The sequence below is a fragment of the Saccoglossus kowalevskii genome, chromosome 9 (genome assembly GCF_978046115.1).
Source record: "Saccoglossus kowalevskii chromosome 9, keSacKowa6.1, whole genome shotgun sequence".
Lineage (NCBI taxonomy): Eukaryota > Metazoa > Hemichordata > Enteropneusta > Harrimaniidae > Saccoglossus > Saccoglossus kowalevskii.
In genome coordinates, this window is record NC_140649.1 from 24,694,005 (window position 1) to 24,717,135 (window position 23,131).

At 34.9% G+C, this 23,131-nt stretch overlaps 1 protein-coding gene and 1 long non-coding RNA gene across 2 annotated transcripts; both read right to left on the bottom strand.

The window, feature by feature from the left end:
* Positions 1-315: 315 nt before the first annotated feature.
* LOC144350634 (uncharacterized) lies at positions 316-577 on the bottom strand. The gene is made up of 2 exons (XR_013420280.1): positions 546-577; positions 316-379 (listed from the first exon to the last, which is right to left on the bottom strand). It is a non-coding gene; the product is annotated as an uncharacterized LOC144350634 (long non-coding RNA).
* A 5,499-nt stretch (positions 578-6,076) lies between these two features.
* On the bottom strand, positions 6,077-22,970 carry LOC100372420 (cubilin-like). Its single transcript, XM_085504031.1, has 20 exons — positions 22,820-22,970; positions 21,929-22,303; positions 21,158-21,395; positions 20,357-20,535; positions 20,100-20,255; positions 16,317-16,502; positions 15,620-15,834; positions 14,914-15,034; positions 14,344-14,526; positions 13,402-13,596; positions 12,704-13,003; positions 12,009-12,133; positions 11,640-11,910; positions 10,186-10,593; positions 9,555-9,902; positions 8,937-9,169; positions 8,108-8,234; positions 7,450-7,818; positions 6,367-6,577; positions 6,077-6,080 (listed from the first exon to the last, which is right to left on the bottom strand). The coding sequence occupies exons 1-20, from the start codon at positions 22,968-22,970 to the stop codon at positions 6,077-6,079; spliced, it is 4,395 nt and encodes a 1,464-aa protein (XP_085360157.1).
* Positions 22,971-23,131: the final 161 nt, after the last annotated feature.

Genomic DNA, 23,131 nt, shown 5'->3' on the forward strand with positions numbered 1-23,131 from the left:
TTCTGTTTGTATGTAGTCAAAGATGGAGCACAGCCACAACAACCTACAAGTAAAAATCTGGATGGGCCAGATAGTTGCCCATGTCTTCATTTCTCTTCATTGAGGGAGTGAAATTGACAGAAATTCAAGGGGCTTATGCAACAAGGACAACAGATCCAAGTATACAAATATAATCAGAGGCAATTTTTCGCAGATTGATATTAATGAATCCGCTATAAGTTTATCTGCAAAGATTAACACCATATGACACTCACCAAGTTGTGATCATATTTTTCCGGATAGTCGGGTGATGATATTCTGACAACTGTGCCTTCCTTTGTTGTGTAGTTACTGCCACAGGGTTTCTCAGGTTCCACAGGTGGCTCTGGAGGCTTCACAACTATAAATCAACAATGCAGAAAATTAGATATCACTAGTAGCGAGGACATTCACAGCAAAATCATTTTGAATTGGTTGAATATATACAAGATTTTATGCATCTGAGAACATGGGAAATATTCCCAGCACTGCACTTGTGCTTGAATCCACCTACAAAATTTAAGTACCTTCATGAGTCTGTGCTTCAGCGGGTCCAACATAAGGCATTAGGAATCTAGGAGTAATGGCAGCAACGTAGATTACGTATGTTGTAGAGCTTTCTAAGTTTGGCAGAAATGCTTCATCAGTATCACCACCATCAACAACCAAGTAAGTATACCCTCCCAACCAATCATATCGCCTATATCTAACTCTGTAGCCAATCACATCACAGTTGAAGTCGGATACTGTCCAGGTAACATGAATATCATAGGGTGATATACCAACAGCATCAACTGCCTGTACATTGATGTCTTCTGGCCATTCAAATTCTGTAAGACAAATGTCAACAAAGTGATAATGTTACAACTGTATTTTCTCTAATATAATTGTATTTGTAATAGAAGCACACATAAAAATTACATTTTTTGTATACTGGATCTTTAACTTTTTCAATAATAATAATAAAAAAAATAAGTCTGCCCTTTTTCAGAACCAGCCAATTTTTTGGAGTAAAAACTGAAAATTGACTCAAATGGTTTCATTGGTTTTGACAGGTTGTACTGTACAGTATAAAAACACCCTCTCTGCTACCTCTGTATTCATTGTTCAATAACTGCTTACCTTTTGGAGTAATTTCACATACATATGCATGGTTTAGCATACACTCCTCATCATAGAATTCATTACTTCGAGCAAGACCACAATCTTCATAAAGACCACTCGATGGCTGTCCGCTTCCCCACTTGGATTGGTCCCATACCGAGGCATCTCTACAATTGACCCATCTCCATCGGGCTTCAACTGACAAGTCGGAATAACCTAATTGAAACAAGGGAATACAGTCATGTTTTTTTTCAAATACGCTATATTACTCATAGTTTTGTTATTTATTTATTTATATTTTATATAAAAACATTTCCTCAAGTCAAAATTCAGTAAATTTGTTAATTAGCATGGAATCACTGCCAAACACAAAAAAGTAGACCCACTCTTGAGCCCAAAAGCATGAAGGAGCAGTACTAACATTTTCTGTGGATCATTCAACATGAGAAATGCGTGAATGGGATTTCAATTGTCATTCTGTTAAAATGATCCGATAAATCACAGAAAACAACAATTTTTTGGTTAAGTGAGGTCATAATGATCTGTTCGTCTTAGTAGTTTCTGCGTATCATAATGTTCAAGCGGTCGCTGTACGTGCGTGTCTCGAATATTCAAAAATCACCTATGACAGAGACTGATTCAGAGTGCTCAGTTGAGTATGGTCTAGACACACTGGGATCTAACTCTGATGCAGTCAGGCCAACATGGATGTGCATGATTTTTTTTTTGACAAAAATACTGTAAACCCCTATAATTTCACAAATTTCATATGGCAGTGAAAATTGGGGAATTTTGTAGCATGGAAAATCTCACTGGGGTTCTACAGCGACAGAGTGACTTTCACTGGGGTCTAAGGAAACAAATGTTCAAAAATTAACTTACCAATCCAGTAATTCAAAGTCATTTGCGCATTGATGAAATCCAACTCTGCCTGATCATCAATTATAACCAAATCACCGTGAAGAGTAGATAAACAGTCCTCTCTCGCTTCATCCCATGGTTTGGTTGGCACGGTAACAAATTTGTAACACTTTTCTTCTCCATCAACAATGTGATAATCATAGCCTGTTGGACCTGAAGATACAAAATATTGTTTAGTTTCACACTTTATTTAATAATGTTTATTGCATAGAGAAATATATACATGTACCTCAAATGCCACAAATAGGAAGCCATTGATTATATACCCTAGAATACACTTACAAATGGCTTTGTATGTAATATTGAAACCAGTGTCCACATTTGTTCTATCACTCACAAATCTAAACCAGGTTTCACTGCTGTGCAAGACAAGATCTTCTGGTAAGTCATAACCAGTGAAAAACTAAATAAGAAAATTAAAAGAGAATAAGTATTACATAAAAAAATCATTACTACTCCAAAATAGCAGATGCTTGGAATTAAAGTCTAGCCTCGCTGACATTGATATTATTCTAGATATTTACATATACTGGGTAATACATACCAGATAGTAGTCTGATGTGGGATCATTGCCATAACCAATGTACAGGAAGTCATGCCCCTCCTCAAGTCTGAAAGCATGGAATGTGACTTTGATATCATGGCCATCTGATATCTTAAGAAACCATACACAGTTCGCATTGTTGGGATATTCAGCGGGATGGAATGGAGATAAGATTTCACCTTCAGAGTCTGTATACTCCTCAGCTACACAGCCATCTACGGGTATACAAGATATGATTATATTTAATAGTAGACAAGTATATATAGATCTGTATTTATAGATTTGTTGTCTTTATTGTTTGGGACAGGGCTGTATGATCATCTTTCTTATTATAAAGGCCATTTAATGTCCTATCTTGGCAACAATCATGCCCGGTTGAGCACTAGCACCTGCAGACCTTAACCAAGGTTCCTCCAAAGTCACATTCGTTAATGAATGAATCTCAACCAGTGGAAAATGCATATTTCTTCATAAAACGGATCCGGACATTTTCAAAACAATGGGAGATGCGTTCAGGACCATTTGACCTTTGCAGCTGTGTGTAAGAATTTTAAGAATCCACCAACAATTAGGTGAGTTACAAGTAACTGAATGTCTTAGTATATACCGCAAATAGTTTTTGAATATATAATGAGCAACTTTGAAACGATATTTCTCGCTGTTTTTTTCAGGAAGGGCATATCGCTGCGTTTCGAGCGATCATACCACTTTTTGTGTTAACAGTTTTGTTTTTGTGTTCAGAGGTGCCGAAACATGGGATAGCTAGTGTCATATACATGATATCTCTCAGTGTATCAGCATAAGCCAGTTATCGGTAAAAACTGAGGGTGTGTTATTTTTGTTGCGCTCGTCTTCATAGTACGTGTTATACGTTCATAACTATCGTCCTCAGATTCGCTAAATTTTTCTGTAAGTGCCATTTTCGAATTTTGGTGTGGTCATGCAGGTAATAAGAATTACATATGTCTCGCGATGTATCGCAATAGTTGATTGGAATATGAATAGATCTTGTGTTATTTTAAGATTAATTTTTATCTAATGATAATCTTTTCTTCTGCAATGTTTACTAGATATGATAAGAACTGATAACTTAAAAAAACGTGGCACGCATTACTTCAATAGAAAGCGCTGCGTTTCCTGTCTGTTGTATTAGTAGTCTGAGGTCTGTGGCACAATCACCCAGGGTAGGGGTTGACCCAACGAAATATTTGAAATTCTGCCTAGCGATCATGAATCTGTTGCTACAACCACTATGTTGCCAGTAAAATTCACCAAATATTATGCAAATTGAGTTCATGCAGATATTAATAAAATTATACTCTACTTAAGTTATACTCTATAGAAAATTTCTGACAGTGGACGTCAGGCAACTTACCATCATAGAAGATTATCTCAAAGCCTTCATCATTCACTGAGGCATCAGTTTCAAATGTCATCCAGAGAGACTCTGAACCGGTGAAAAATGCATTTGGATCTACTTGACCGGAGATATGAACAAACCTTGATGCAAAATCTACAGAGTCAGATCCTGAACCCATATCAACCCAGTCATGATTTTGCTCTAAGAAGAAAAAGTTTGTAGGTTCATTTTGTTAGTAACTAAACAGAGGAAGTTCTCTTTCAGAATAATGCTTATCGATCTTATCTGCAAAACGTCTTTTAAATTTTTAAATTCATCCTTCATGTATATTTTTGCAATACTCCCTTGAACCTTTGAATGCCAAATTTGTTTTCCCGCTTTAATTTTCACTAAATTCAATATTAATTTTGAACTAAACAGACAAAATGTGACATTGCTTATAATTCTTTAATGTGGAAAAAAGTAGACTATAAATGGAACTTTTTGTGAATGGTGTCAAAGTTGACTTTTGCACTCACAGGGTTAATAACCTCATATTATATTTTTTTTACAACACAAACAACGTTATTTGGTACATATGGTTCTAGAGAGTAATATTAGACCGAAAAACTAAAATAGTAAAACTGGAAATTTCAAATTCAGATGTGATATGTACGAATAAAAATGACTTATGATTACTTGGATTCTATTTACCTGTTCTGAAGCCCTTGATTTCTACTCTAATAGTGCCACCATTCTCCGTAGTAATTATCCATTCACAGAAATAGTTGTTAGGGTAGTTACTTTCCGGATAGCCCGGGGATCGGATAGTAATAGACCCACCACTTGTAATAGTATGCTCAGAAAAACAATCTGTAATACAACATAATTCCATACATATTCATATTAGATCACAAAAAACACTATAAATTTAAACATATGTTGATAGAATAACAATCCTCCTGAATACATGCACATCTTAATCTCAATGTTGCTTATCCTGATTTTGCGAGGCAATCACAATGCTAAAGATAAATATAATATATTTGTTTACACATGTTGGGTCAAAAATAATGCAATGTATGATAATTTAATATCTTATCCAGGCATAAGTCAAGTATAATCGAATACAGGCATTTGTGGTTCTTAACAAATGTTCCCCCAAAGTTGCGTCCATTAATGAATGAATCTTTGCAAATGGCATTGACCCCCCCCCCCCCTCATTGAGTCTGTCTCATACAAATCCTGGTACTGGATTTTAACATGGCACTACAGCGGGATCAGCACAATAACTACAAAACTATTAACATAAATTGATTTGAACTAGTCTCCAGTAACCTCAAGAACATTAATTTGGGGAACATTCTTGCAGATTAGCAAGATTACGTGTTGTCAGAATATTGGCAGAATGCATGGTATTACTGAAATACCCAAGTAGTCTGAGTTATACCTTACACCAACTTAGCGAAGTTATTACCAAATTAATATTTCCCAGACTTCTTACCATTGTCTCTGAGTTCCACATTAAATCCCTTGTAGGTAACACTGTGGTCACTGACAAACTTCAACCAGACTCTATCAACATCTGTAGTGAATGGACTGGGAACTCGGCTACCACTGTTATGTCGTAGAAGTGACTGAAAATTTGTAATGTCATGTCCTCTTCCTATCTCCAAGTAGTCATATCTAAACAAAAGAATGACATACATGTACATAGTGGACTGTTGTGCATCATCAGGTGTTGAAATTGCCTGTCCATTGAGCAGGTTGGAGAATAAATGTGCTTGTCAAAATTGATGGTGTACCTCTCTCTAGTACATTAAGATAAATTACGACATAATATTTGAAATAAAATTATCATTCTTGGCTCATCATTATTATATGAATCTTGAAAACTATAAAAGCAATTTTCTTGACATGAGTAACTTTGAACCAGTCCATTTGGTCAGTAAGTCAGTAAGAAATTTATATCTGTATTCACCTGTCCGTTGGGACAGCCATTTTGCACTTGTAACTGTCCCAGCTAAAACCATTTCCGCTCTTCCCCTTTTAAAGTTTTAATTAGCCATAGTGCCCAAAAAATGAAAACTTTTCTCTACCATGCCAATAAAACAATTATTCTATTCTATATACACATGTGTATAGCATATTTATCTTACAATAAAAAATGAATGGTTTAGAATAAGTGCATCAATGTATCTCTCTATAACAAGCCACGCATAGTACAGTCCCTGTTAGTTATCAAATTTAAGATAAATAGTTTTGTTTATAGCAATATAGTTGGAACATAAACACGTCAGATGGCCATCTTGAATCAGATCATGAAACAAATTGATGTGCACATGTATAATGTTATGTATGATGTATGTGTGAAGTTTGAATGTGATGAACGCACGGATGCACGAACGGGGACTAATAATTTGAAGGAGAAGACACATACCTCAATTCGGTTTCAAAGTCATGGTACACTATTCTAATTCTATTGCCTGCTACAGATGTTACAGTCCATTCACAATAATCATTGTTGTTATAGTTTTCTTCGTAATTGGGTGAGGTAATAAATATAGGATCCTGCTCTATATCGTGATGACCTCCACAGATCACAGGTGCAGTAGTGGCAGTAGGTGCTGGCTTTGGAGGACTAGATTCAGCTGAAACAGGTAAATGAAAAATGGTTAACAAAGTTTAATAGTAACTTTGACTATTTTACAGTTTATCAACAGTTTATTCACCATTAACCTATTCAACACCAGTTCCCTCCTTTCTTCACAAATTCACAAAATAGTCTCGCTTATAGTCTGAAGATTGGGACAAAAAATAGCCAAATTTTTTGAGTAAAAACTGACTCAAATTTTGTCTGTTGGTTCTAACATTAGGGTTCATTTCCAGAAATATTGGTTGTTGCACCAGTCTCATGATCGGTAGACCCAAGTTCAAATCCTACCTTAGACTGAACATCAAAGGGTCGACCCCCTACCCTGGGTGAGTGTGCCACAGACTCAATGGGCAGGCCAATTCCACTGGCCAAGATTCATTCACTAACGAATACGACTTTGGGGAACCTTGGTTAAGGTCCGCAGGTGCTTGTGTTCGACCGGGCCTGGTTGACACCAGGATAGCGCATTACAAATTGCCATTTGACAGAGAGATGGCCACACAGCCCTGTCATGTAGTCCCAAACATGAATATGACTTCTGTGGCAAAATGCACTATGTGTCGTCACTAGCACTTGTAATTTGCACATACAGAAAAAAAGTCAGGAGAGATAAAAAAATAAAAAAAGAATATGAGAAACAAAGTGCAAACAAATTTAGGTGAGAAAGTATTTTTTTATTATTTTATTATTGGAATGATTTTTGCAATGAGAAAGTTTGTGCTTGACAATGATTATAAGTTTAACTCAATTATTTATTAACTTTCTAATTACATACTGTAAAGAAATAAATCCTTTATTTTATTAAACTGCCTGCACCTTACGCCATAAGAAATTGAGATTTAGAATATACATTCAAAGATTACTTACTGTCGTTCCTTTCAACTATCACCAGGACAAAACCTCTCTCAACAATGGTAAAGTCTGTGTAAAAGGTCACCCATATGTCAGCACCAGATGAATAAAATGGTGGAGGTATACTTGAGCCTGATTCATGGCGAACACGAGAATCAACATCGGTTGGGTCTAGTCCATTTCCAATGTCTACCCAATCAAAGTGTTCCTCTGTTAGAAAGTCTAAAAAAACTACAGACATTGGTAGTCCCGAGTCGGTTGTAATGTTCCATTGGCATCGTTCATTGCGAGAATAGTCTTGCGGATAATTAGGCGATTCGAGAATAAAAGTATGGCCTGGTTTCACAATGTAACTTCCACCGCAACGCTTTGGTTCTGGCACATCTTGTACAACGTAAAAAAAAATGCATATCAGTAAGTTACTAGTATATAAAATATAATGCATTTATAGACGCAAGGTTTATGAAAATTAAATTTGATTCAAAATTCGTTGGTAATATATGACCACTATCAGACAATTCAAAGATATTGAAGAAAACTTGATTTACTGACAATAACAGACAATCACCAATACCAACAGCTCCGCAGTAGAGCTAAAAATGACTGATGGGGGTCAAGGAATATGCAAATTATGGCTGCATGCCAACTAGATTATACAATGTGAATTGCTTACCTTCTGTAAACAATGTGTATGTAAGATGAAACCCTTCACGGTCGACTGAATTGTCAGATGTAAACCATAGCCATGCTGTCAACTTATCAGTGATGATTTCCTTTGGGATCTCAGGACCGGTCAGTTCCTATGAATATCAAACAAAATGCACTGAAGAATTACAAAAAAAAACGACTTCTAGCAGGTAACTATGCCCATTCTCAACAATGGCTGTAACCCACAGTCGTGACCATGTCACAAAATCAGGTGATCTATCACACGTCAACCTGATTAGGAATCACAATCTTGTATTTCTATCTAACACGCGATCGCATACATCAGATTGTCACATGGTCACATCATCTGTTTACATATTCGCCAACCAGCATAGAAATGTTTGATTACAAATTTCAGTCACTGATCAACATTAGCTTGTGACATAAGTAGTTTTATTAATCATGAACACATAAAATTAATGTGAATTTGATATCACTAGCAGTGGGTATGAATGACTACTTAAGCCACAGTCACTATGCGGGCACATGTAAATAAGTGTGATGGCCATATAACCAGGATACTAGCAGCCAACAATAATTTTAACCTTACTATGAGCTTATAAAATTGTATACAATCAATTCAATTTAACTCCGCCATGGCCGGTCCCAAGCCCGGATTAGAAAGGAGGAGGGTTGGGTGTGGGGTTAGCAACTCCACCCCGTAAAACCTTCTACACTACAGAAACCACAATTTTGGCAAGACCTTCACCATCATACGTATTAGAATTGATACACACAGTCTCATATATCATTTCTCATTCAGAGAAACCGTACAAGACAAGGAATTGACTTACAGCAATGACTGATGAACCAGGTATGAGGCCATTACCAATTATTAACCAATCATGGTTTCTTTCTAAATGGAAAGCTGAGAATGAGATTTTGATTCGCTGGCCACTCTCCATAGTCATGACCGGTGCCTGTATGGTCCAGATGCAAGAACTGCTATGTGGGTATGGATAGTCTGGATACAGTGGGCTTGAAATGGTACCAGGAATTGTATCCAGATGACCTCCACATGGATCAACTGGAAAAGAATTACAAATAGTGTCAGAATCGATTTTATTAGACTGGTAAGATATTTAAGTCAACAAATCATACCACACACAGAACCTGCATGGAAAATATAAAATCCTTTGAATATCAAGTTCACTTTTTACAAAATAAAACCATATATTAAAAGACCTTTTCTATACTAATGTAGATATAAATAATTTTAAACCAGACTTCTTAATCACCAAGATTGCATGATGGGATACTATATTTGTTCCTATTGTTTAAACAACTAATTTGCCTATGACTTCTAGTTCTCTTCTTTGATTGAGTTACAAAAATAAACTGAACATTAATCTAACAAACAACCCTGTGCTTTAGGAAACTGAAAACATTAAGAAAATACTAAGAGTGCTTACCTGCAGAAAAATCAATATCAAAGCCTCTCCGAGAAATTGAATTATCACTGGTAAACAAAGCCCACACTCCGTCATCTTCAGATGTATAGGAACCAGTGACCAGTGAACCAGATAACCTGAACACAGTGCTCGAGAAATCAACATCACTGCCACCTACTCCAATTTCTAGCCAATCAAAGAACCTTTCTGTTGCAAAGTCATTGACTGTCATCAAGATGTGCTTGTTAGCTGGTCCGCTAATAGTCCATTTGCAGATTTCATTATTGGAGTAATGTTGTGGGTAGTTTGGTGTTTTTATGTTCACTTTGTCTCCAGGAGTGTCACCAATGATCAACGCTTGCCCACAACCTTATGAAAATAACATGAGATATAAAAATAAAGTGAGTGGAAGTTATAATATGAACTGGTAACCCCGCTTGTATTTTATTATCATAATTATAACAAAAGGAAACACTCATTGCTACTTTTAATTTAATTAATCCAGGCAAAGAAAGCTATTGATTGTGACAAAATAGTTTTCAGTAATGAAAAAATACAATTTCATGAAAATAAACTAAGTATTCACTATCAAATAAAATTGTTAAGAAAGCAGCTGAAGGCTTCGTCACAGAAAGATTGATACTTTACTGACCTGTTGGTCCTATATCTTTCACAATTAAATGAAATCCCCTTGCAGTGATAGAATAGTCTGTAGTGAACAGCATCCAAGCTTGGTTACTAACAGACTGGAATGATTCAGGGTCAATACTACCAGACAGATGCAATTCTGATGTTGTCAAATCTGTGTGGTCCAGCCCATTACCAATATCCAGCCAGTCATGGCAATACTCTGTTTCAAAGTCAACAAACTCAATTTCAATCCTCCTTCCAGGTACAGTTTCCACTTTCCACAGACATTCCAGATCATTGTCGTAGTCACCAGGGTAGTTTAAGGAGTAGACGTCATATGATTCATCCTCTGTTAATGTGATGTTACCGCCGCATTCTGGTGCTAAGACTGGTGGGTCTGATGGGTCAGGTTTCTCTGTTGGCACAGGCTCTACAGAAGAAAAAAAAAAAAAGTTTACAATGAAATGCAGGACTATCCGAAACAGCCATATAGATCATATGCAACACATTTCAAGCTACAAAAACATCTCAAATACAAAATAATATGATGTTATTACGATAATATTGCAAAGTATGGACAAAGACAGTACACCAGGAGCATCAACCGATGCGCAGTAGAGGTCAATGTGACCGCGTTCTATCTGAGTGCATATTTTGAGGTATCCACGTAATAACCTTATTATTATATATCTTTTCCTCCTAGGAATACATCATGGAAATGCCGAAACCCAAAAGATTTAGAAAAGATTTAGAAAACTTCTTTGTGTGGAGTCCTGTCAAACCCTGATGAGGGCAGCCATGTTTGTTTTTTATTATTATAGGAAGCTTACATGCGTAATAAAAAATAGCCAGTGGAATACCGCAGAATTATGCCACGCTGTAACTTATGGTGTTATGGTGACAGGCGTATAATAATATTATTTCAGTATTAATTGGGATCCATAAAATAACTTTCCTCTCAAGACTAATTTTCTAAATGAGTGGTAATCATTATGAATCCCATGAGTGATACATGTGTGGGTGAATATATTGTTTATTGTTTTCAAAACTGGAATTGCTAGCACAATGGTGACCACTATTTTAAGCAATTAAGCTACAATAATTTATGACACCACACTGAAATAGAAATAGGATAAAATAAATCAATTTAAGCTGAGATGTAATAATTGTAAAAAAAAACAAAAAAAGCAAGCAAGACAATAAAATCACGATAACAAGATTTGCAATCATGTGCACAGATTGAGGTAGATTGTTTTAAGTTATTTAGAATACTGTAAAAGTATTAATTAGTTGCTGGTTTTTAATTCAACAATTTAAAATTAAATCCACCTGAACACGAAAAATAACAATAGAGTAAATTGTTTTTCTGCCAAATTTGTGGACATCAAACCCAGTGAAATGGTTTTACAGTGTGCACTTTGTAATATCTGCATCCAATGTACCCAGTATGTAGACATCCCCATGAGTTTGTCTTACCTCTCACATTTTCCACAATCTCCAGCATGAAACCTTTCCATGCGATGGTGTAATCTGTGGAAAATGTTATCCAGACTTCATCTGTGGATGATTCCCAGTAGGTCCAGGGTAGAAAGAATCCAGACATGTGGTGTACTCTGGAATCAGAATCATCTGGCTGTAAACCTTCACCGATGTCAACCCAGTCAAATAAATGCTCTGTTCTCAGATCACGTAAGTACACTATAAGTGTGTTACCACCTGTTGATGCGTTCACTCGCCATTCACAGATCTATCAAATATTCACAAGATAATAGATTAAAACAAATGTCATCGAGTGAAACATTGGTACTGTGTAGAAAGACAATAATGATACATTATGCTACATACCTGGTTGTTTTCATAGTTGTCAGGGTAGTTGGGTGATGTAATCCGTAATAGACTGTCAGACTTTGCAGTAAGATTACCTCCACAGTCTTTAGATGGTTCAGGCAGTGGAGAGGGAGGTTTTCTCACTGTCGAGAACACCATTCATAAAATGATTAGCTGATGCATGAAAATACATGTGTGTTGAAAATACACCAGTTTCAGGTTCCAGTTAGAACAGACTGCTCAAGAGATTTATAATAAATAAACAGCACAACAAAATAACTACTATTCCTCTTACACATACTAGAATGGGTTTGGACATCATCAGACGTAACACAGCCTTGAATCATTGCACAATGATATTATAATCTAACTTACCAAGTAAACCAATATTTAGTATATCATTTACCAGCATGGGTTTGGACAGGATGAGATGTAACAAAGTCTTGAATTGCACAATAATATCATAATCTAACTTACAAGGTAAACCAATATTTAATATTTCACTTACCAGCATGGGTTTGGACTGGATCAGATGTAATATAGCCTTAAATTCCAGATGATATCATAATCTAATTTACCGGTACCAATTAAACATTTAATTTTTCACTTACCAGCATGGGTTTGGACAGGATCATATGTAACAAAGCCTGGAATTGCACAATGATATCATAATCTAACTTACCAAGTAAACCAATATTTAATATTTCACTTACCAGCATGGGTTTGGACAGGATCGGCAGGTACATAATCTAACAAAACGTCACTAGTATATCCAGCAACATAGGAAGCATACCAGGTAGATGATTGCAGACCAGTAAGTGTATATTCACTACTATCAGCACTAGGTATATCAACAATGTAGATTCCACCAATATAGTTCAGTCTATGATATTTCACTCTATATCCAAGTATATCACATTTGACTGGAGAAACGTCCCATGTGACATGTACCCGAAATGGAGAGAGTGCTTCAGCATCAACATGCTGAACATTTTGGTCATCCAGTGTGAAATCTAGAAAGAAAATCATTTTTAAGAGAAGCTTTTACGTGTCAGGATCATTTGTTATAAATCAGTTAGATGGATCCTTTATTTAAACCGGTTGTCCCAGGGTTGACTGATTATCTTCCTTTAATTGTGAAAAGGTATAACATTACAATTTTTAAAGTCGGTATCAACGTCATCAGTAAATTCAACTTATTCTTTCTTGTATTTACCTAGTAAGCTATTAATAAGAGACATATTGAGTTAGATAATTTGGCTCTCGATTAACACAGATGTTGGCTCTGTGAATAAGATAAGCTAGCTTTAAAGGTCAGTTAAATGATAAGTTGCACTTGGAATGAATGAAAGCATAATAATAAAAATGCAACTTCCACTGAAATGAAAGCAAGACTAATTTTAGAACTCACTTTTTGGGCTCAGTTCACAAATATATGGCAGCTCTGTATGACATTCTCTGGCACTCCATGTGTTAGAATCAGTCACAATGGTACAATCTTTTTCTGCAGTATTACTTCCTCCATCAGCCAGGTTTAACTGCCAATCTTTCGGGTCAGAACAGTCAATCCACTTCCAGATATCTTCAACCGATCTGTCAGATAAACCTTAAAAACACAGATGCAGATGATGAATGCTACAATTTTGAGGTAACACACACTGTTAGCATAAAAATAATTACAACTACAAATCCTATTACAACACATTCTGAGAAACCTTTTAAAAACCATTTCCTTAATCTGGAATTCAAATGTATATTATCAATGCAACTATTCAGAAATGTAAAATAAATATAGCCAATCTATACAGCAGCATATGTTATGTTGATTGACTTGAACACTGAAAATATTAGGACAAGAACAGAATTGAGAATGTGTATTATACTACCAAGCAATTACTTATAAACAATTATGAATCCCCTACAGCACCATATTGGACGAGGAGCAGGGTCTATGGCAAAATAATGTGTGAGCCAAAACCAGTATTTAGACCTTTTTTCAAATCCAATATGATGCTGTGGGAGATTCATATTGGTTGTAAATCACCACCATCTGAATTAAACAAATTTAGTTAAATTTGGCAGCTCTTTGCTGAAATAAATTGACATACAAATAAAGGTTTACATTATCATGTGATTCTGCAAAGCTATGATGTCATAAAACCTCTAATTTTGATTCGTCAGTGATACTAGTTTAATAGCACATATATGTATTATACAAGAAAAGTGAATATACCTAATATACGAATGTTACTTTGGTAGAACCTTGGCTAAGAACTTCAGGTAAACATCACCTGACATGAAAATTTTTTTTTTTTTAAAGTTTGTTTTGATTTGCTAAAAATAGAAGACTTACCAATCCAGAAATCAGTTTGATTCATTCTTTGCAGTACATATTGATATTCGTCTTCTGTCTCTAGTATTACCAAATCTCCATTTGTTGTAAGCATGCATTCATGCCTGGCATCATCCCATGGTAGGGGATCATAGACATATCGGTAACACCTACCACTGTGTCCAGATTCATAACCAATTGGACCTAGGAAAGTAAAACAGATAAAAATGATACAGTATTCTATATATAAAGTTATATATTACTATATTTCAATGTTTTTTGATCAAATTACAGTAAATCAATCATATAAATTTCATTCATTATTTTTATGGTTGTTAATCACCTAATACGAAGATGGGCACATGTTGGAAATGTTCTTTTGAAGTCGCCACAGGACTCATCAGCATATTGTTTAAGAGAATCTTTGAATGGAGGAACCAAGATTTCACTTGGAATTTATATTTTTTTAAATATTTTCACTATAACTATGGTATATAACCTACATACTGCTAAAATACATCTATTGGTATCAAGCATTTACCAGTAGATACTAACCATGGGAAAAAGGGAAAAATACACACATAAACTTACATTCAGCCTCATATGTGATGTTAAATCCAGTGTCCACTACCGTCCAATCACTCTCAAAGCGAAACCATACTTTATTGCCATCACTGATATAGTCTTCAGGCAAATCAGAGCCAGTTAATGTCTGTCAAATACGAGAAGTTCATGTTATGGAAGATATACAAATGACATGAAATGAAATTATACATCACTAATAGAGCCAATGCTTGCACATACCTTTGCAAAGAGTTTGTATGATACATTGTATATGAATTGGCCAACATTTATAAGAAGGAAATTGTAAGATAGAAGGGTGGGCCAACCTTTATGAGAAAGAATTTGTAAGATAAACGGGTAGGCCAGCCTTTATGAGAAGGAATTTGTAAGATAAATGGGTGGGCCAGCCTTTATGAGGAGAAATTTGTAAGATAAACAGGTGGGCCAACCTTTATGACAAGAAATTTGTAAGATAGATGGGTGGGCCAACCTTTATGAGAAGAAAATTGTAAGACAGATGAATGGGCTAGCCATTGCAAGAAAGATTTTCATAGAAAATACACAATAGTCTGGTGCCACATAAACTATATATCTCAACTTCATCCACCAATCATAAAAGAATTTTTTCAATAACTTTCATCCAAATCAGTTGGTGTGTGTGAGAAAATTTACAACTCAATCACAGAACTCAGGGAAAGTCGATCATGAACCCAATAAACAAGACTAAACTTACCAAGGTTGGTGTACTGTACGGGTCATCACCTTCACCAATGAATAAATAATCTCTGCTTTGTTCTAGACTGAAATGATGGAAAGTCAAACGAATCTGTCTTCCTTCTTCCTGATTCAATTTCCATATGCAGTGGGAATTGTGAGCATACTCACTGGGATAATTGGGAGAAGTTAACGTTCCCGGGAAAGTAGAACTTTCAACTGTCATACATGCATCTGTGAACATTATAACCAGATATAAGAATTATTGAAACTATTGGATTCCTACTATTACAAGTGCATATTACTTGTTCACAATCATGTTGTACACATTTGTATATACGATTTATGCTGGCCTTGTGCATAATGTTGGGTCTTGCTAGTTATAGGTGATGTATAACTTTAATTCAATATTTAATACACCCTCCAAACTGTTGTATTTAATATTCCAGTCAATCCTAGCCATCCAAATAGTTATTCAATAAATAGATGGATAGCCTATATCTGGATGAATTTGTTAGCATACAGTTGACTTTAATCTAGTCTAAATGTTGTTTCTGTTAAAATCCTAAACTTTTACAAGACACTTGAAAAGTGTTCAGCACTGTATGATATGACAACACATTGTATTACTGTTATCTTTACTGAAGGAAACAGCAGCCACAGTAGCGTAACGCACTGTCTATGCTCACTGGTTTAAACTCATTGTTATTACACACCATCATAGAAGTCAACAGTGAAACCATGTCCATGTCTTGACCCGTCTGATGAAAATGACATCCAGACGGTGCTGTCCAATGTGAAGAACACCTCATCGGCATGGTAACCAGAAGCTTTCAGCAGACGGGTTGACATATCTGTTGGGTCATTTCCCTCACCAATTTCAAGGAAATCAAAATTTTGTTCTGAAAGATAAAAATTAATTATACAAGCCATGCATGGCACAGTCCCCGTTAGTTATCAAATTTAAGATATATAGTTTTGTTTATAGTAATATAGCTGGAATATAACCATGTCAGGAATATGATTTTTTAACATTAAAATGATTGATATTTGTATCTGATCGTCAAACAAGTACTTGTCCATATTGAGAGATATTGCTCTGGAACAGCATTCAAAATCAGCCATTTTTAATACATGTATATATATAAAATGATGTATAATGAATATATAAAATTTGAATATAATCAGTCAAAGCATTTAAGAGATATGGCTCTAAAAGCCCAATCATTAAAACAAAATGGCCGCCAGTCAGCCATTTTGAATCCAATCTGAAAAATAATATGACGTGCATCAGGAACCCGTAATGTCTAATGTATGTACCAAGTTTGAACAAAATCCATCCATAAATGCCAGAAACGCTTGATATTTGATGATTTTATAGCACAAAAATGGCCACCATTTGGCCATTTTAATAGGATTGTCAAACCAATATATCTGTCTATCTATGACATGATGTATAATGAATATTTAAAATTTGAACATAATCAGTGAAAGCAAGTCAGAGATATGGCATGAGAACCACATTCATTAAAACAAAATGGCCGCCAGTCGGCCATTTTGAATCTTATCTGAAAAACAAAATTATTTGCATCAAGGTCCTATAATGTCTAATGTATATACCAAGTTTGAACAAAATCCATCTGTAAACTGCCAAAAAATGCTTGATTTTTATAATTTTTTAGCACAAAAATGGCCGCCATTCGGCCATCTTGAATCAGATCGTAAAACAAAATGATGTGCATCAAGGTCCTATAATGTCTAATGTATATACCAAGTTTGAACAAAATCCATCTGTAAACAGCCAAGAAATGCTTGATTTCGATGATTTTTAGCACAAAAATGGCCGCCATTCGGCCATCTTGAATCAGATCGTGAAACAAATTGACGTGCACATGTATAATATCATGTATGATGTGTGTGTGAAGTTTGATTGTGATTAGTCCAGGCATTTCTAAGATACAGGTCCGGACGCACGCATGGACGGAAACACAAAACATAAGTCTCCGTTTTCTTATAACACAGGGCATATGTTCACAGTCTCCAACTCATATTCAGAAAACAAAAAATTGAACAGATTGTTGAAAATTGACTTTTCTAAAATGAGTTTTCCAGCTCCAAAAGCTACATGTAAATAGGAGAGCAATACATTTCATTTCTATGTAACTTGATGTATATAACATTTAAATAAATTTATATCATAACAATATGCTAGTATGTCTCATATTGTTATACATATCACTGTAAGCTACAGAATACCATAATTATGCAGTATAACATTGGGGATTTGCATCTCACCATATTAAGAAATGTAAATTCCAAATATGAAATGATTACACAATATATCTATATTATGCAAATCAGGTAATTATTATGCATAAATGAGTGTAAAACTAAATAAGGTCTGCGCAATGTCACAAACCATCTATGTACCAAGTTTCATTGAAATGTCATTAGAACAAACAATTATGAAATATTATGCTGATTAGGGAACTAATATGAACAGGTTTTAACCTAAAACTGACCAGGTCTGTGCATTGTCAAGGAGCATCTATGTGCTAAGATTCATTGAAATGTGATGATTAGTACTTGAGATATCAGTGGAAAAGCTAATCAAAGAAAGCTTAGAAAGAACTCCCGTGTGCTGAGAGTTTTGGAGACACATTAAAAATTAATTCAAAATTACTTATACTTGAGATATTGATGGAATAGCTGAAAACTAATTATGCAAATAAGGTAACTAATATGAACAGATTTAAGTGTAAAACTAAAGGTCTGCACAATGTACCAAGTTTCATTGAAATGTGATTAGAACCAAAAAAATAATTATATTTATATAATAATTATTAATTATTATGCTAATTAGAGAATTAATATGAACAGATTTTAACCTAAAATTAATCAGGCTGTCTATTGTCCTAGAGCATTTATGTACCAAGTTTTATTCAAATGCGATGATCAATACTTGAGATATCAGTATTAATTAATTATGTTAATTAGGTGATTAAGAAGCATAAATATTTATCAAAAACTAATATGGTGCATGGTCTGAGGTTCATTGAAATGTGATGGGTACTCTTTAAAAGTTTCATTGAAATCCAATGAGTGGTTTTTAGACATCAGTGCAACAGCCATAGAACAGCAAAAAATTAACTAATTATGCAAATTAGATAATTAATAGGCACAATTATTTATCCCAAAATTAATCAGGTCTCTGCATAGTCCTAGAAAAAATGTCGCAAGTCTCATTGAAATGTGATGATTAGTACTTGAGATATCAGGTGAAAAGCTGAAAATTAACTAATTATGCTAATAAGGTAATTAATATGCACAAATATTTTACCCAAAAACTAATTAGGTCTCTGCACAGTTCTCAAGTAACTATGTACCAAGTTTCATTGAAACGTGATCATTACTACTCGAAATATCAAAAGCTGAAAATTAATTAATTATGCAAATTAGGTACTTAATATGTACTGATATTACCCTAAAAACTATCAGGTCTGTGCAGTGTCATATGACACCTATGTACCAAGTTTTATTGAAATGATATGATTAGTACTTGAGATATCAGTGGAAAAACCGAAAATTGATTAATCATTATGTAAATTAGGTAATTAATAATATTAACAGATTTTTATCCAAAACTAATCAAATCTGCGCATTAGTTCAGAGCATCCATGTGCCAAGTTTCATTGAAATCCAATGAGTGGTTCTTCAAAAATCAGTGGAACAGCTTAAAATCAGTTAATTATCATGCAAATTAGGTAATTAATATTCATAGATTTTTACCCAAAACTAATCAAATCTGCGCACTAGTTCAGAGCATCCATGTGCCAAATTTCATCAAAATCCAATTAATGGTTCTTCAGATATCAGTGGAACAGTCTTGAAACAGCTAAAAATCAGCTAATTATCATGCAAATTAGGTAATTAATATTCATAAATTTTTACCAAAACCTAATCAACTCTGCGCATTATCCCAGAGTATCTATTTACCAAGTTTCACCAAAATTTGATTAGTGGTTCTTGAGATAACGGTGGAACAAAAAAAGTGACATACATACATACATACATACATACAGACATACAGACATACAGACAGGGTAACTGCAAAGACTCCCTTTTGTGCTTCGCACACGGGAGTCAAAAAATGACTAATTATGAGTATACCACACAGTAAGCACTCACAGACAGTATATTGTCGCATTGACCCCTGCTACATGTCTTTGTGCATATATCGTGCATACTTTGCGTATATACTTGAAAACAGTATAGTGATGCCAAAAACTGAGCCACACAGATGCTTGTCATCTTGGAAACATTACATAATCACTTCTTTTTGAATTTGTATGTATCAAATTTTTGGAATGCAGGTACCCCAATTGATGCCATATATTATGACAGGTTATAACACTGACAGATGCATAATAAAGAAATTTCATGTGAAAACAAAAACCAAGATTTGCCTTGCGAGGGCGCTAACATCATTCTTTACTAACCTGTATCTAATAAGACTACATGGACACGAATATATTGGTCAGAGTCAGATGAAATGATCCATTTACAGTACTCATTCATCCCATATTGCTCTTCACTCTCAGGATACTGGATACGTAGACTACCATCAGTCGATATACTCTCCACACTGCCACATTCTGTAAATAGAAAAAATATATTATTTGGTAGCACTGACTTAAAAGAATGTTGTCTTTCAACAGAGAGTTAATGATAACACTCTACTCTGTATTTCACCCACCTTCTGGCACTTCTAACCTCAGATGAAATCCTCTGTGTTTGACGGTTGAATCAGTGATGAACTTGAACCAGATGTCATTGTTTACTGTAGTAAATGGTGATGGCAGAGAAGATCCAGAATCTCTTCGCATAGATGCATCATCCACTATTAATCCTTGACCAATCTCTAAATAGTCCCATCTGACATGTCAAGGACAGAAACTGACATCTTATTATGATGTGTCATATTATTGCTTTGCTTTTGATTATGTGGTTAATCAGAGACAGAAACTGACATCTTATTATGGCATGTTATATTACAGCTATTTGGTCATGTGGTTGAATTTCCTGTGTGAACACTTTTGAACACAATTCACAGTAATTGATAAAAGAAAATATTATCAATTACAGCCGCCTATGTAGTTGCTTGAAATTACTTTTAATTTAACTTTTAACTTAATGCTTCAATAAATGACACAAGACACAAGGTTTTGGCAAAACACAGATTATAAATTATATTCATAATCATACTATTAATAAGTTTTAACTGATTGTCTAATTAGTGTTACAGTACTGTTCATGCTACGATAAAGGTAGGTGTGCAGCATGAATTATTAGAATCATAAAAATAACAGTGGTATATAAAATAACAGCTGTAATTGGAAGACACTGTAACAGTTTTTTTAAATGTCAATTTTATGAAAACCTTTCACATTTCAAGCATATTTACTGCAAATAAAATAATAGTAATACAAACTTATAGTTATATCATCCCAGATGGGGCTTTTGTCCTATAGCACAGGTGGTGAAACAATGTACTCACTTTAGTTCAGTCGTGAAATCTATATAAGTGACAGCAATTCTTCTTCCTGGATCTGCACTGACAGTCCACTCACAGTGCAAATTGTTATCATAGTCTTCAGGATAATTCGGTGAATACAAGTCTATGGGGTTGTTGTTCTGTAGGTCAATATGATATCCACATGGTTCGGATGTAGTTGGTGTGACCGACGGTGACACTGATGGCTCTGTTGGAGTTGGCTTTGGTGGTGATGTTTCAGCTGAAAAAGACATGTTTAATCAGTTTTATTTATATTTACATTATTAATTAATAATATATTATGACTGGTAAATGGAATGAATGATACAGTTGTATCAAATGTTTACAAGCCATTCATGTTCCTATGTGAGTTTCAAAATATGTATACATGTGTGCAAGATCTGGTTTAAGACATTTCAAAACGCCTGATTGTAGTGCATTTTAAAAAATTACAAATGCCCAAATCCGGTTATGGACATGTCAAAAAACTGATTTTAGTGTATAACAACAAATATGGCCGCCGCTTTGCCATCGTTGACCTAATCACAAAGTCATCACATCAGACTTAAGGATGTGCAAAAGATTTTGGTTTGAAGAGAATTGGCAGAGAAGTTTGAGATATACATGTACAGCTCTGGAAACATGCACACTTCATTTCTGGCAAGAAACAAGCAATTTTCCGATAGCTCACAATTTGGGTTCAGTAACCAATAGGAAGCTAGCATACATGTATATTTAATACTTTGACAAAAGTGTGAAATACAATGTACTTACTGTCATTAAACTCATTAATCACGAGTTGAAATCCTTTAAAATTAATGCTGGCATCTGAAGTGAACTCCAACCACATACTGTCACCTTCTGACAACACTGGTGTTGGCATGATAAAAAACAGACCAGACATGTGTCTGACTCTGCTACTTTGATCATTGGAATCTAACCCATCACCAATGTCTAACCAATCAATTCCTAACTCAGTGGCAAAATCTCTGAACTGTATTGTCATTTTGAGCCCTGATTTTGTTGTAACATTCCACCGACACAGCGAGTTTGATGGGTAGTTTTGTGGGTAGTTTGGAGATTCTATTATCACTGGCTGTCCAGACTTTACGATGTATGCCGCACCACATGGTTTGGGCTCAGCAATATCTGAAAACAAAATAAATATTCAATCAATATGCTGTACAAAATCAACTATGAATGTGGATATGTGATTGTTAAATTTGAACATGTGATAATTTAATATGGATATGTCATCTTTAAATACTGGGAACTGATTATTATATATGAGCATGTGATCTTTAAATCTGGACATGTGATTAAATATTGGGAACTGATTATTAAATATGGACGTGTGATTATTTAATATGAACATGAGATTATTTAATATGGGCATGTGATTATTAAATATAAACATGATCCTTTAAACTGGACATGTGATCATTTAATATGGACATATGATCATTTAAACTGGACATGTGATCATTTAATATGGACATGTGATCATTTAAACTGGACATGCGATCATTTAATATGGACATGTGATCATTAAATATGGACATGTGACTGTTAAATGAACAAGTGATTACTAAACATGTACTTTGGATCACAAAGCATACCACTCAAAACAGACTGGTTACATTATTCATGAGGCAAGGAGCATACCTTCAATGTATCCTTGATAAGTGAGGGAGAAACCAATGTCACTGACACTATTATCTGAAGTGAATTCTATCCAGCTTTGATGATGGTAAACAATAATATCTTTGGGTAGATCACTACCAGACAGTTCCTGTAGTGATGACAAATATTCCATCATTAGACTCCACGAACATGAATATTCATATTCAGCTAAGCAAAACAGCAGTTACGATCAGTTGAATGCAACCAACCCTAATACTAACTATAACCCTCACTCCAAGCCCCCAGTTCAATTGGAAATGCCCCCTAGATAACTATAATAGGTTACCGTAGGAG

Excerpts from the sequence above, each read along its gene's own strand:
- LOC100372420 (XM_085504031.1), bottom strand. The coding sequence starts at position 22,970 with ATGGAATATTTGTCATCACTACAGGAACTGTCTGGTAGTGATCTACCC. Across the intron at positions 11,911-12,008 it reads ACAACTATGAAAACAACCAG|ATCTGTGAATGGCGAGTGAA; the intron begins GTATGTAGCATA and ends AATATTTGATAG. Across the intron at positions 9,170-9,554 it reads TGATATTGATTTTTCTGCAG|TTGATCCATGTGGAGGTCAT; the intron begins GTAAGCACTCTT and ends ATTCTTTTCCAG.